Source organism: Gavia stellata, chromosome 10 (assembly GCF_030936135.1).
Source record: "Gavia stellata isolate bGavSte3 chromosome 10, bGavSte3.hap2, whole genome shotgun sequence".
In the NCBI taxonomy this organism is placed as follows: domain Eukaryota; kingdom Metazoa; phylum Chordata; class Aves; order Gaviiformes; family Gaviidae; genus Gavia; species Gavia stellata.
The window spans coordinates 10498493-10515100 of record NC_082603.1 but is presented as its reverse complement, the minus strand read 5'-3'; the positions used below and the strand labels follow the sequence as shown (position 1 = coordinate 10515100).

The window sequence follows — 16608 nt, the reverse complement described above, 5'->3', positions numbered from 1 at the left end:
AAAATACAGCTTCTTTTAGTTCTGTGTAATAACAAGAACAGTAAGCAACATGCCAGCAACCATAAAGGCAATAACAAAATCCAATTATCGGTTAGCTTTTTCAGACATAGCTTTAAATTATTTCTGGATGCAAAACACACTACATTCTTACCAACCAGCATCAGAACCAGAAGACAGTAATCTTCTTGGGCCTGTATTTCCTGAGATTAGTCTTACCTGAATGCAGGAACCCGATGCAGAAATGTTATTTTTCCAATATCCTTCCACCTACAGCAGTAAGAGTGCTTCTCTTAATTAAGACTTTCTTGAAAAAAGATGGTACCAGAGCAGAGAGGATCATGCAGCTCAAACCTCTCCCACAGGGACCACCATCTCTGCCAGGACGGTTTGTAAATGACCCCAATCAGAAGACTCACCTGTGTCTGCAGCCAGCCTTAAAGAACCAGCATCATGTCTTACACAGGGCATGTTGATTTCATTTGCAAAATAAAATGTAAAGATTTCCTCAAAGCACAACAATATAAACATGAATTTCAAGTGCTTTTTTATCATGACGTATGTAGAATTAATTCTCACTCACTTTTTAAAGAGTCTTTTTTGTTCTGGTGACAGATAAAAATATTTTGAAAGGGCTTAGAAACAAAGCAGTATTTAATGGCTTGTTCTCTTTCTGGTGCCAGATACACATCCCTGTTTGTTAGAGCCCACAGTATTCTGTGTATTCATAATACATGCATCAATTTGACACTCTCAGTAAACTTCTCCAAGTAAGCACTCTTTTTTGGACTTAATTGGAAAATTTGCATCAGCAAGTATTGTCAGCTCTAGTAGGCAGCATCCTGAAGCAAGTCCTTTCTCAGTAAGAATTATTATTACTGGAGTGTGTCTTGGTTCTCATCCAAATGCCACTGCAATCACTCAGAATCTCAGCATGCTTCAGATAAGTTCCTATAATCATATCATGTCATACAATCATAGGATCACAGGATGATGCTGTTTGAAAGGAAGCTCAGGAGGTCTCCAGTCCTCATCCCCCTGCTGCCTGCCCTGCCCCCCCGCCCCCCCCCCCCCCCCCCCCCCCATCCCTCTATTTGGAGGGATGAAAAGTACAATCTAATCCTTACCTCTATCCCAGGGCAGATCAGCTAAGCTATTGCTGGCATATCAGTGTAACATAACCTTGAACTAGAAGATGGCATAGAGAAAAGAGTTGTAGCTTCTTCAGGATTTCATTATTGGACATTTTAATCAAGACTCCGGGTAATTCATGTTTTTCTCCTTTGCACACTCTCTGGACACTTCAAAGCTTTGGACTCAGTAGACAGCACATAGCAATAACCTTGCTTACCAAGAGGAAAAAAAAAAGAAACTGAGTCCTTTACCTTGATTTCTATAGGTGAATTTCCTAAAGGAAGTATCTTTTGGATTTTTTTGAGCAACTGCAGAAAAGGGTTATTTTCTCCACAGGAAGTCATATGTAATTCAATCAGGTTTCTTTATTAAACATCATAATGTACGCTTATAAAATGACAGTGAGGACACATATATTGTATTCTCACTTTCTCACTTCAGCTCTGGCTGAAGTACTTGGTATTTATGTGATTGACATTTTGATTCCCACATGCCTCGGATAAGCTTCTGCAAAGCTACAGGTACCTTTTTCTAGCTATTCAATTAATCCAGCCAGTTGGCCCACTCAGTAATTATTATAAAGGTCTCTTAATTCTTACTGGGAGTAGCAGATAATTTATATTTTTGATTGGAGAGAAATCTGGAAAGTAATTTACTTACATAGACATTTTGACTGAAACTTTTAGCTTGTGAGGTTATTAAGCATCATCTTATTTTTTCCTTAGCTATGAGGATATTTTGTACATGGCTGAGTACCCCAGAATGGAACTTAGTACGTCCCTGTCAAAACACTCCATCAGCGTTTCATTTTCCTCTTGTTTATTGTATCTCCATAATAACAACTAAGTGGTATCTTGTGTGTGAGGTGTTCTTTGACTTTATATATGACTACAGAGACTATATATGACTAAGAGCAGCTGCATGCACTAATAGAGATCTGACAAATCCTAATACTAGGATTTTTTTCTGAAAAAAAAGCAGTTTCCATCCATATTTCTATCACTAATTCACCAGCATAGGTTATCATGTATGCTTTCTTCTTCAGTCACATTGAAATGCCATCTGAGTAAATGTAATGGTATGCAGACTAATTACATCTGAGTAATATAAAATTAACACATTAACTTATTATTACTTGTTAATGAAAAATTAAGTTTCATTGCATCTTCATTGCTTTTTCTTCAGTGTAGTTGATATGATCTCTTGCCATATTTTAAAACAGTGTAAAAATTAATTGACGTCTCATCCAAAACAAAGTAAGGTACCAAGCAGTATTCAGTCAACAAAAAAAGCCTGCTTTATGGAAGAAAAATCCTTTGAATGCAGCCTAATACAAAAAGTGTACCCCTGATTCAGGGTGTCCCTGAACCCTGAAAGTTATCACTACATAGATGCTCTGTTTCTAAGAAAACATCTGCTGTTTTGTCCATTGTCAAAGAAAGAAAGGACTCTCTGCTATGGGCCTTTCTGTTCTGTCTGACATATGTGCTTCTCCTTTTGCAGTGTTTCCCAATAGAATATGTGCTCATTTGTCCCGATGTGATGAGATGTAATTATATTATTGTACAGACAAGGAGAAAATGGGACCTTGTATATGTTAAACAATGACTGATGAGGTGGAGGTACTATCTGTACTCCCTTTGCATTAAGACAGAGCCCTACATAAACATCTTCCAAATGTATAAATTTTATCGTTACTGAAGCATTGACAACTTTTGAAGCCAGGTCTCCAGAAAAGATGTAGCCAGTTCCTGAACAAAAAGGAGGGTATTTGTCACCTGGGTATTCTTCTTCTGATATGTACCATTTACTTTTTATATTCCGAATAGGCTTATGTCCTTTCATAAGACAGCCTGTGAAATAATTTTGTGGAGCAGGTGAAAGAGGCCTGAGGAGCTTTTCTATTAGGTATATTGTATTAACAAAAACATCACTGTCTGTCTTCATAACAAAGCTTGCACCACTGCAATAAGAAGCAACCCACTTCATGCCCATCAAAGTTTTAAGAGTTAAGTTATGGTAAGTGTCCAGGAAGTCCTGTTGAATAATATCATGATATTGCTCGCTTTCTCTCAGTATGACCTCATTTGGACCCTTGCTCTCAAGGCCCAGCATAAACAACCGAATAACTTCAACTCCTGGAACCACAGATTCATTTCCCCAAGTTTTTCTGATGGAATTTCTGTGCTGAATTTCAGCAGCTGTAGTTGCTATTAGCAATATCAAGAAAGGTGTTTTGTCTCTACACTTCTCTTTTTCACTAATAATGAATTTAAATGACCGTGTTGAAGTGGATCTGGTTTTATTCCGAAATTTCTCATTTTCAGCTCGTAGTTCTCCATTTTCTTTCCATAAGAATTGTTTGAATTTTGAAATAATGTTTTTATGTAAAATATTTTCAGTTTCCATCTGAAGATTATCATACCTTTTGGTAAAAAGTATGTCTTTTTCTTCTATGTCACCGTTGTTTTGAACTTTAGTTTCAGTTAGAACAGCAAGGTGACCAGAATTCAAAAAATAGAAAATCAAATATATTGCTGTAAAAGAGATGGAGACAATCAGGAAAATATTTCTCTTGGTGCAATCCCAAGGAGAGGAGAAGAATCCACTACAGTAGGTCATGTTGGCAGCTTTGGGAGGATGCACAAAAAGCGTTTTTTTAATCAGACAGATATTTTGTCAGAAGAGCAGTTAATTTGTGATTGTTTTCCTCAGTGACACAAGAAGATAAAAGCAATCTGCAGGCTTCTGATGCTTCAGGATTCCTTTTTTTTTTTAATTAAAAGTATCCCATTATTTTATCTTAGAAGAAATTGTAAAAATTTTCATAGAAGAAAAAAAATCTTTAAAAAAATTCATTATTTCATTTTCAGGCTTTTCTTCCTAAGAGAAATACAGTGTGACAAATACAGTAAGAAATAACTAAAACTAAATAAATACAGTATTAAAAATAAAAATTTTCTCAGATAGAACAGAACTTATTCAGATATATATTTAGATATTGGCATATAAGTAAAATATAAATGTGAATTTAATCCAATATTACAATCAATATTTTAATATTTATATATATGTAAAATACCTATCAATCTTTCAATATGGTTGTCTTCAAAACTAATAGCAGGGTACTGAACACATAAGAGGTATGCTAGAATGTAGACTATATAGTCTATTTCAAATGCATGCATTTATTAAAACACGCTAAAAAGATACGCATTTAAAGTAAAAAATTTAAAGTTACTATTCCAATTGCTACAACACTCCCTTCTAGGTTATAAAAAAAGAAGAAAGATAGCTTAACTTGATGTAAGCTTTACACAATGTTACTGAGTAACAGAAAAATCCAAAGCTAATGAAAGATTATGATTGCCAATGAATTCACAGCCTTGGAGACTATCGTGATAAATCAAAGGGCAGGTACCTTTGACCATTTAAAAGTTAGATTAATGGTTGAAAGTGATTGTTCAGGCTATACAAAATGTTAACGCAGACAGAGAGGTAGCATTTCCAGAGGTGAACTTAGCCATCAAAAGATAGGTGTCTTACATGAAATGAAATGCCCCCTGCCAGCATCCACCTCTGTAAAGACTACTTAGACAACTGGCTTAGGCTAGATCCATACATTTTAAATGGCTTCAGTTGAACGAGTTCAATCCCATCCATCCAGACTGCAAGGACAGGTAAAATTTAAACATTGGAACAATGAAAATACTGTAGCTTTGGGTATTTTTTTGTGATTTCTATAGTAGCTAGTTTCAAATTCTGGCTTCCTTCAATTACATGATACAGAAACTTGTGTAAGCCTTCAAGATGCACCACAGTTCGCAGTGAGAAGGAGATAATCACATGTACCCAACACACCACAAACTGGTAACACCCAAGAATGCTATCTGGAAGAAAGTGCAACTTAGCTGTATTAAACTGCTTTTTACAAACTGGTCTCTGAAGGGTTCTCTACATGTATTCCAAAGTGAACTGCAGAAGTATAGTAAGTCAGGGTTTTTCAAATTTTTTGTGCCAAAACACTATTTAACAGATGCAACATGTAGCTTACAATCAAACAGCAAAATTCAACACTTCTTACCATCATCTTTGAAAGTGCAGATTCATGCCAATCATACAACCATGGTATTTTTGGAACAGATTCTTCAGTAGTTTCTTGCTGCTTCACAAAGAAATGACAGATTTAGAAGGACTGAAATAGAGTCAGGGATCCTACCTCTGTGCCCATGGAAAACCTGAGGCCAAGCTTACTGGCCCCTGAGGTTCTGTCCTAGTCTTTTCCAGAGGAATTATGAATTTCCTTCTCAAAGGAAAATGCACGAGGACATTTACCATTCTATTTGAAAGGGAAAAAACATTCTGTTACTTTTAGCAATGAAGAGACAGTCTATAATATGAGATTGGATTTAGCCAGTTTAGAATATGCAATAGAAATGTAAACTAAGAAATGAACTTATGCTCAATTATAATTTAATCTGGATAAAACAGATGTTGATTAATCTGAATGCAAATGTGTGGTGCATTACCCTTAGCCAGCATCCAAACACCCACTCAGCTGCCCACCCACTTCCCCCCTCCTCAACAGGACAAGGGGAGAACATAGGATGAAAAAGCTTGTGAGTCAAAAGAAAGACAGGAGATCACTTACCAGATACCTTCAAGGGCAAAACAGACTTGGCGAAAATTAATTTAATTTATTGCTCATTAAAATACATTCGGATACTGAGAAACAAAGCTAAAAATTAAAACAATACCTCCCCCCCATCTTTTCCTGGGCTCAACTTAACTCCTTTACCTTCCCACCCAGCAGCAGAAAGGATTTGGGGTTAAGGTGCCTTCCTGCTCATCCTGTTCAGAAAAATCTGCTCCAGTGTGAGCTCTTCAAGGGCCACAATTCCTTCAGGAAATGTCCAACTGCTCTAAGTTTGAGAGAAAAAGGGCATAAGCATATTCTATTACAAACTGGTCAGTAGTTCAACTAATGCAGCTCACATGTATCATGCACCCATAAAATATTAAGAACACAGTGAGTAATGCCTTAGCTCTAGCAATCTACCTTGTCATGTTTTCAGTTCTTTAGAAACTCTGTATTTTGACATATTAACATTTTAAATATCCAGGATCCAAAATCCAAAGTAAATGTAAAGCAATGTAAGAAAGAACGTAGGCAGCACCACTTCAGAAGGTGAGAGGCATTTCTGTATCCACTAATTGCTTTGCTGCTATTTGAAATGTGAGAACTTCAGCACATGAAAATATGAGAGCAAAAGACAATTTTCAATGTTATAAGTGTACTTTTGCGTGGCAATTTTCTTGATTAAGCTAAAAACATTTTGTCTTTTTTGACTACTGTTGGTTTTAACAGTGCAATTCTATTAGATGAAATCCTGGTTCCGTTGTGGAAGGAACAGGAACTTCTAAGAAGACTTTTCTGACAGGTAGCTAGAATATTTATTGTTTTAAGTTTGATAGAGTTATTACAAGATTAGCAGAGAATTCATGTTGCAGAAAAGCAAATAGTACATATGTCTGAAAAATTAATTGTAGCTTATCTTGCTTACGACTTTTAAAAATGCCAAGCTCTCAAAATACAATCCTCTTTTTCTATTAAAATTCTTCCCAGAAAAAAAAAAAGAAACGTACTTTGAAAATAAATTCTTACCCACAATAATTACCCATACTATTAAACCAAAACAATAAGAATTTGTTAAAATTATTTTTCTAAAACCAACCACGTAGCAAAGTTGGAATAATAGCTACTGCATTAAGTTGCCTCGGTGACACACTGATTATTCACATACACATGCATTTAACTACGTTCAGAATTTAACATTACATCAGATATGCTGAAAGAAGCCAGAATTAGGCCTTATTAAAATAATAAAAAGGAAGAAGAATAGAAAGGAGTAGAGAAAAACAGAAAAGGAATTAGAAAAAAGATGATGAATATGGTATTTTTTGTTGCCACTCCTGTTTATGTTATCTTTTTCTTATTTATTTAAAAAAGACAGACTTGACAGCTCATGAGTGAAAATCTACCTTGCCAGGTTCTAATTCTACCCTATCTCATCCCAGATTTTTGGAAGAATTTCAAAATAAGACAAACCAACCCCTCACATTCTAGCAATGCTTTGATATTTTCCCAGCTTCTTTAAGTAATGAGTTTTTAAGTCCAGTCCTTTCAAGGTGATCACACAAATAGCAAATTTCAAAGTAATCTTCTGAGAAAATGATACATGTGTTTGAGGATGCAAACTAAAGGCTGCCAGAAAGCATGAGATAGCTAATTTAATTTAAAATTGCCAGTTGCTAAACAGATCACAGTATCTTTTGACTACTTTGTTTCAATTTAGTTAAGCTGGCTTTTAGTCGAATTGACTAAACGTACATAAAAGGATGAGCTGGGAAGCGAGAGGAGAGCAGGAGATGCACCCACCTAAAATAAAGGCAGTCTATCCTGGAGAGCAGCTTTGCTCAGTGCTTTGCCATCTCCTTGCAGTTCCTCTGGCTCAGCAGAGAAAGCAGTCTTCTGTGAAGACTAGATTGCAAGAAGTCCCAATCCCCACCTCCTGCTTGATCTATAAGAAGTCCCAGGGATGACCATGGACTTAGTGAGATGAATCCATAGCCATTTCACCCCTCTTTTTTGAAACCTGTGTTACATTTCAAACCTACGTACCACAATATTTGGAGGATTAATTTGGGCATCTCAGTGACACTAGCTCTCAGTGGTTCTAAAGGGAAGCAGGGACATTGCAGTTTCGCCTTTGAAGCAAGCTCTACTAATTTATTCTTGGGTTACAGGTAAAAAAATGCTTTCTTAAAGGCACACAAGGACCAGAAAGCTAGTTCTACTCCCTTTTACCAGCACCATTTGGCCTCCCAGAGAACCCAGGCAATTCTACTGTCATTTACACATATAAACTCATCCAAATGCATACTGCTGAGGCTTGAGTTGAATCGGTGGTGGAGACAAGGAAGTGAGGAGGAAAAAAAATTTTGTCTTGGTATGTATTGTTGGAAAGATCTGCATTCAGTTGTTTCAAAATTTGAAAGGTTTTATTTTGCATAGATGACTTGGTATGTGTCATAACGTAATCACAATGATTACAGCAATTTGAACAGCAAATGGCTTAATAAACTGTGAAGGGAATTAAGCACTTTAAAAAAAACACTGAAACACTGAAGAAGTACGTTAATAACACTTTAAAGTACTTAATGAGCATATGGAATCAATTTAACAGACGTGCAAAGTACTTATTTTCCAGTGTTCTGTAAAATCTTTGTATATGTACTTTTCTGATTTAAATTATGCCTAGACTGAGTTAAATCTCATCAAAATGCTACTTCTGCACAGAAACAGTATTTACTTTTTTTTAGTGGAACGTTTGTAAAACTTTTTTTTTTTTTTAAACTAGGAGTATGTGAAAAAGCGAAGAAGAATTTTAGGTTCTCTTTTTCTTTACATGAGTGTGCTACGGATTTAAATATAGTCTTAAAGGAGAATTTAACAGCAACAACTATCCTAGCATTTGCTTGTCTCTAGTTAGCTGCTTTATCAATTTTTCTTAAAGTACACATGGAAATGTGGATACTAAATATTTAATCACATATAAACAGCACAATTCCCTGTTTATATGCAAGCAAAGTGAAATTCTTACATGTAAAAAATTGTCACGGGACAAAAAGGGAACACACTGCATGTGTGGAGCCAAGACTTTTTTGGCTGTCCCATCAGAAAACGGTTACTAGTTTAATTTAATTATTACAAAAAGAGCGGAGAAGAGCAGGGGGAGGCGGGGGGAAATAGTTCTACACCCAGTCCCTGGTATCTCCCCCTTTTCTCTCATGTCTTTCTCACCTTTTTAAATGCCCCTCTGGTGGGGTCCTATGAGTCAGTGGTGCCAGATTTTCTCAAGAAGGAGGTGGAGGAGGAGAGGGGTTTATGGCAAATTGTCAATGATGCCCCACATTCTCTACCAGAAGGAACATCCTGATATTCATGGAAGTGTCTTCCCTACCCAAGAATCCACTAGTACTAATTTCCATGTGCTTGTTTAATACAACATCTGCCCGTTTCCTCATTGGTTCTCAGTTCCATGGGAAACCTGATTTTATTATGCATATTGTGTTTACATTGGATATTTCCTCTTTGTTCTCTTTGTTATGGCTAAATCCAGTCTTACCCAGCTCGCAGTGGTGCATTCCTATAGCAATAAGTAATTAACTACTGGTGGCACTTTTCCTCGGTCATCATCCCATACCTACAATCCTCTGTATTACCCTATACTTTTAATTTAGGGTCGTAAACAAGTACTCAACACAGAATAGCTATTTGCCACAGAAATAAAGCAAAATGACTATAAAACTATGTGTTAGGCCACATAGTTGTGGAAAGCTAAACTAAAGTTAAACTAATAGAGTAATAGTAACCAAATCACTACACAATTTGCTGTTACAGCTTAAAAAAGCTAGAACAAAGCTCCAGGCAGACAAGACCAGATCAAATAAATCTGTCCTGTTCCGAGGCTTGTAGAGTTCATACAAAGATAATGGACCATATCTTGTTAACTGACCTGAAGAAGGAAATATTGTGTATCTTTATGTGAAATACAAGCAAGGGTGTGCTTGGGTGCATAGTATGGAGGATGATCTTGGTAATGCTGCAGCAATTTTGTTGTCTGGTGTGGTTTGGTTCATGGCAGTAAATTCAACAGAACTGTGATAGAAATTGTTAAAAAATAAAGACAGCAAATATGTCATTGATTTAGAAGTGGCCAACACCATTATTTCAGGTGAAGGCAATTAAGATTAGCATGAAGTCTGAATTTTTGACATAGAAACAAAAACACTGCTAGATTTTCATATTGCTATTTCATATATATCATAGAATATTATTTCCCCAGTAGTCTGATAAATGGCTTTATCAAGATCCTAGCATTCATTGGAAAAATAAAAAAAGTCTTCCTGGTATACAACCAAGCAGTGCTAACCTAAGAACAGATGTTTCTGCTCTCAGGTAAGACAGGAATACATATGGAGAAGAGACTCTAGCTTCTGAAAATCCCTGCTGGATTAGTATGTCAAAGCTACCTCAACTACATTGTGTGCTTTGAGATATAATACTTCATTTTAAGAGAAAATTTAATTGGGTCTTGCTAGAAATTATCATTTTTAATACAGAGATGTAAACCTAAAATGCAACGTAATAAAGTTTGTTTTATTGTACTTGCCCTTCTTGCTACAAAGGGATATTTGCATAACCACGTACTGTAAGCACCTTATAGTACTTTTGCTCACGTTATCTTACACACCATGCTAATGAAATAAGCTATTTACTTAGCTCTTTTCCCTGATTATGAGAGTAGGAAAAACCAGGAATTCTCTTGAATATTTAAAATATTTTTATTTGTTTTGATATTGCATTTGTGCCTAAATTAGAACAGTGCCTTGTTAAAAACAAATCAGACAGAAACACAAACCCGCAAACACAGAAAACAGTTCCTGACTTTTAAAGTCTTTACCAGAAAGAGCTTTCATAGTGAAGAGATAAGAGATAGATGAAGGTGTAACGTAAGCATGCCAAAATATGTGCCAGTTCAGCTATATATTATCACTGAGGGAAAGGGGAAAAAGCCTTCTGTGGATAAGAATGAAACTTTCCACAGCTAATAAACCTTGTTTACTTCCTGTGTCACATCCAGCAATTAGACCTAAGAACTGTGAGGTTAATTTACATATGAGGTATATCCTTCTATTCCTTATTATGTCCCTTGTTTTTTTTTTTAAATTAAAATATATTGTATTCTCAGAAATCATTAACAATATGCAGACAGGAGAAAATTGATTCATGCCTACAGGGATCACTCAGGAATTTATGGAGGGTCCCAGTTTCCTAGTCTCCCTTACAAAATGCCATTCTAGTGGAACGGAAGACAACACTGCTTCTTACCAGCAAAGACGTTGAACACTGCGGAGCAGTAGTTCTGAAGGAAGACAGCCTCCGTAGGTTTAGGTTCTTTGTCAGATGCAAACAAAATATATTTATTCATCTACGTAGAACAAAGGGAACCAGGTGAGCGCAAAACCCCTTCGGATAAGAAATCATTTGCTCGGGTAATTATGAGGCAAGCTAGTTGTTTAATGGAATAGTTTGTTTCCATAGACTTTGTGACAGACTGTCACAGGGTCACTATGTGATGGAGCCACACCTCACCCACAATTCAAGGCTGTTTACCACCTCACAGCACAATGTGACCTTGAGCTCTTGCTCCACCTAGCGAAAGGCCTAGGTCTGGAACTTAAAGTCCTAGATTTTTTTCATGTCAAGTTTTAAGGCCCATTTTGAATATGAGAGTGTGTTGAGCTGTTTGTGTACAGCCATCCACAGAAAACTGAACAAAGAGAGACCCTAACAGGACTTCTAGACCACAAGTTGCCCCAAAACAGTATCAGTTTTAACTAAGTAATTTCTGACAAACGTTTGCTTGTACCTTTCTGATCTATACTTAAATAATTTAGACCCCAAAACCTTCCAAAGCATCTATTTAATGCCTCATTACTCTGCCTATTTTCCTAATCCAAACTGACATTCTCATGCTACACTTTAAATTCATTACTTCTTTAAGCATTGAAAACAAATATTCTTTTTCTCTGTGAAGAGCATTTGATAACTTTTACCTTGTCCCTTCTCAGACTTCAATTATATCCCCAGTTCTGACATGTTTTCTGAACTTCTAACCATTCTTATTCCTTCTCTTCAGTTCTCTCCAATGGATTGACCTCTTCCTGAAAGGACAAAGGGGACTCATTACTTCAGGTGAAGCCTAGCATTGGGGGAGTAGAATAGAAGGATTACTTCATGCGTCCTCCAGGCTTTCTCCCTGTTCGTACAGTCTAGAAAAACATTTGTCTTTTTTGAAGATACTAGATTGTTGATTCACGTGATCTGCTACTGCAGTAACAGGTGTAACTTGTGACCTGCTCCATTCTGGGACACTCTTCCACATGGCTGGTCAGCTTAGCCAATATGCTACCTTTGTTTCTCACTATCTCAGATAATGTCCACTTTACCAATCACAACCTCATGATTTTAGTATACTATTCCAAGGCCCTTGTGAAGCCCTGGTTAATATAGAATTCCATTTTCATAAGAAATCACTGCAAGGTAGTCTCTGAGACTGGTTTTCTAGATGTTTATGTAATCCCCTCATGGTAGTTTCATCTGCATCATAGCTCCTTATCCAGTGATTCTGCCCCACTCACTAACAACAGTGACAAGCACCCTGTCATTAAATCCTTTACTGCTTATCCAAAAATGAGAGCATAGTTGCCCTTTATTTTTCACAAAGCAATAAATACTTCAGTAAACTTGCAATGCTTTTACATAGATTACAGAAATGTTGTAGTTTCCATTATAGTCACTTGGGCCTTTTTCTGGAGTTTGGTTTAAGAAACCTGTGTAATCATTGCGTCAGCCGTTGTGACTATAGACAGAGCACTAACCCCCCTATTAGGCCAAATTGATTATTTCTTATTTATACACTACATCACAGAAGATATTTGACAAGACGTATACAAGTACATCATTTCATGTAATAATTTAAAGGCAAACAGAGTTGCTTGTATTAAAGCTCTGAACACTCTCATAGGTCTAAGCAACAGCAAAATAGATAAAACGCTCCTACATACAAAATTGTTTTTCTAGTTTACTTGATATGAAGGGTTTTGTAATGATGCCATCCTGTGACCATGGTGAAAATGACACTCCATCTACAACTACAGCAACATTTCATTTTTTCCAAATTTTTTAGGCTCAGGCAGCTAGTGAACAGACAAAACCCCAGGCAACGCTACAGGCTTGGGGACAAGTGGCTGGAAAGCTCCCCCGCAGAAAAGGACCTGGGGGTGTTGATCGACAGCCGGCTGAATATGAGCCAGCAGTGTGCCCAGGTGGCCAAGAAGGCCAACGGCATCCTGGCCTGTATCACAAACAGTGTGGCCAGCAGGAGCAGGGAGGTGATCGTGCCCCTGTGCTCGGTGCTGGTGAGGCCGCACCTCGAATACTGTGTTCAGTTTTGGGCCTCTCACTACAAGAAAGACACTGAGGTGCTGGAGTGTGTCCAGAGAAGGGCAACGAAGCTGGTGAGGGGTCTGGAGCACAAGTCTTATGAGGAGCGGCTGAGGGAACTGGGGTTGTTCAGTCTGGAGAAGAGGAGGCTGAGGGGAGACCTTATCGCTCTCTACAACTACCTGAAAGGGCGTTGTAGAGAGGTGGGTGTTGGTCTCTTCTCCAAAGTGATGAGTGACAGGACAAGAGGAAATGGCCTCAAGTTGCGCCAGGGGAGATTCAGACGGGATATTAGGAAAAAGTTCTTTACTGAGAGAGTGGTAACACACTGGACTAAGCTTCCCAGGGAGGTGGTGGAGTCACCCTCACTGGAAGGAGGAATGTCTGGATGAGGCATTGTGGGACATGGTTTAGTGGGCATGGTGGTGTCAGTTGATGGTTGGACTTGATGATCTTACAGGTCTTCTCCAGCCTTAGTGATTCTGTGATTCTGTAAAATATTTTCACTATCTAAAGCTACATTGTATTTCAAGGAGACCAAGGTGATGTTGACCACTGGAGCATTGGTGCTCCCAGGATTGCTGAGCAGGAGCTATCTGATCCAGGCACAGGTTTTACAACCTAGATTTTCAGGTTTGTGGTTCTTTTTTAAGCCTCTACAGATAAGCCCCCTTAAATGTTAGGGGAAAGATCACCTTCATATAGGGCTTGTTAAGAAAAATTGGTGTATTTAAAGAATTATATCCTGCCTAGAAAATTATGCCACAAATTCCACCCAGATTAAATCCTCATTTTTAGACAATTCCAAAGAAATACCAGCATAGTGATCTACTTACTACTCATCATCTAACTTGGCCAAAGACATCTGCAAATCCAGATGCAAGGGTGTTTGTCCTCTGGCATAATTGTTTCAAAAACACTGCATCATGTTTCAGTTCTAAAATAAGGAGAAGATACAAAAATACATAATGAAATGCAGGGTTAAATAAAATTAAAAAAGCACCTTTACTTTCCTGAGTTAGAATATCTATCTATGTCCTTCCTGTGAAACCATTCACCTTTCTGCTAGATCCCGAGGAATTTACTCTCAGCTCTGACAGTCAAGGAGGATTCCTTTAGAAGATAGTCAGCAGGTTGTCATAGGATACTCAGGCAATTGCATTATCAGGTCTTGACAACTTTCAGCAAAATGTGCCTAAAAGGGCAAAATTTTGGTACTCAAAAGGTACTTCAAAACAGCAACTTCTTACAATGATTCTTAAAAACAAAATACTCTCTGAGTTTATTTGTTTAAGAAATTCTGGGACGGAAGATTTTCTTTTATTTTAACTTTAATTTCAAAGGGAAACAAGATTTTGCTTTAAGATGCCTTAAATTCTCCATTAGGCTAAAAAAATTCAAAAGTCATGCACTGAAACCCAGGTAATCATAATGGACTGAATGATAAGTATAACAGGAATTGCTTCTCTGGCACTCATGTCAATGTTCAGGTTGCACAGAATAGCAAACATTTTTCACTTGTATGGAAAAGCTTTGTTGAAATGCTGTAGAAGTTGTAATGGTGGTTATATGTAACTAGTTCAAAGTAGAACTTTTTAAATAAACTTTCTATAGGTCTAATAGGTATTCCTTTACAGTAGCTTAATCTTAGCTGGGCCTCTAGATGGTAGTATAATACCACTAATAATAACAGGAAGGCCTTGTAATGGAATATTTTCACTTTTATCATTGGCCACTACCCAGCTCATGTTACAAAGTAGTCATAAAATCCATGCATTATCAGTCTCCATAAAACTAGCTGGTAGTTCCAGTTCAGGTTTTTTTTGAAAACTATCTGGTTTCCACCATCTGAATTTGCATTCTTATTGGCCATGACAGCCAAATCATTATTCCCTAGCACAGATCAGGGTTAAAACAGTGCACTTCCTTTAGAGGAAAAAATTAAAATTGTCATTTAGTCTGGCACCTAAACAAACAGCACTTTTATGTCAGCAATCTTTAAAAAAATAGCCTCGTGGGAAAATGAATTCTGAGAGGATTTAGAATGTATCATGTAGTCTTTTCAGTACATATTTTTGCAGTACTTTAAAAATGCTTTATTGTTCTGCTCTTGATATTTATAGTATTTACCAATAAAGTTAATCAGCTCATAACAAATTTATGCATAAATTGTGCCAAGAAATGTTTATGTCTTCTATATTAAACAATGGGTTATAATGATTGAGCTAATAACAGTGTAATGCAATGATTGTTTTTGGTTCATACTAAGTTTTACTTCCTGTGGACAGAGCTGCTGAGTTGGGAAACTAAATTTTCAAAATCACTTCTACAAAGCTTAAACAAAGCGTAGTTTTCTAGTCATTAAGGATACCATGGTAGATAGACTGAATCTTTATCAAGACACTGTGTACAGTACAGTGTACCTAAAATATTGAGATATTTTTCGTCTCTTTGATCATCTCTGAGACTGGATTTTGAAATGAAGGATAAGATACCCTTTTCCTTAGGCCATAGTATTTGCAGTGGAAGTGTACTCCTAGCACACTGTCTGCACCATGGGATCCTCTTGACTGGATTGGAATTCACATCACGGGAATTGTGTGAACTTGTTTATAAAAGTGTAGCTAGTTCACATAGTTTGTGAAAAAATAAAGAGAGTTTAATCCACAGTTTTCTCAAACGCAAAACACACAACTGCAAAAATCTCTCTAGTTGTATCTAGAAGTCAAACTCGATGCCTTTTGAATGATCTGTGTTGTTCCTATACTCTGTAACTGTCTTGGGTTTTATGCTTCTGAAGATAACCAAATATCAAGTAGTCACAATCCTGAAAAACAGACACGCTTTAGTGCCACAGAAAGTAGAAAGAACCTGTGAAATCAAGATAAATAGCAACATAGTCTCCCGAAAGCAAAATCTTTTGTCCTGAAGACAATAAATAGAAAAGCAAATGATCAGATGACTTCAGCCACTAAAAATATTGGTCTTTCAAACAGAATGTTAAACCAGTATTTCCTTGTCAAATACTCAAAACTTTTTCACCACAGTATTGGATCACATTGTAATGTTTTAAAGCTAAGATTAGGAAATTATGCGAGTAACAGAAATTGGAATTTATGAAAAAAATTTATTACAACATATTTGATGTATATAGCTGAACTAGGAAAGCAATAATATCTGTAATGTTCTAAAATTAGTACACAGTGTGGGTGATAACCTACTTTTGGGATTATTTGCATTCTTCTTCAGTTATACTGTGCCTGTTTCTCTTACTGATTTTTGCTACAGCAAATAATGTAGTAGCTGAAAAAAAAATGTAGTTGAATTATTTAATGGGAATGACCTCCCCAAGACAAGTACAGAAAGAAGCATTTAGACATGCACAATTTTTTTCACTTTCTAAT

General features: G+C 36.8%; 1 protein-coding gene across 1 annotated transcript; it reads right to left on the bottom strand.

Annotated features, from left to right (window-relative positions):
• Positions 1 to 2586: 2586 nt before the first annotated feature.
• LOC104253252 (beta-1,3-galactosyltransferase 2) lies at positions 2587 to 3753 on the bottom strand. Its single transcript, XM_059822164.1, has 2 exons — positions 3607 to 3753; positions 2587 to 3540 (listed from the first exon to the last, which is right to left on the bottom strand). The coding sequence occupies exons 1-2, from the start codon at positions 3751 to 3753 to the stop codon at positions 2587 to 2589; spliced, it is 1101 nt and encodes a 366-aa protein (XP_059678147.1).
• Positions 3754 to 16608: the final 12855 nt, after the last annotated feature.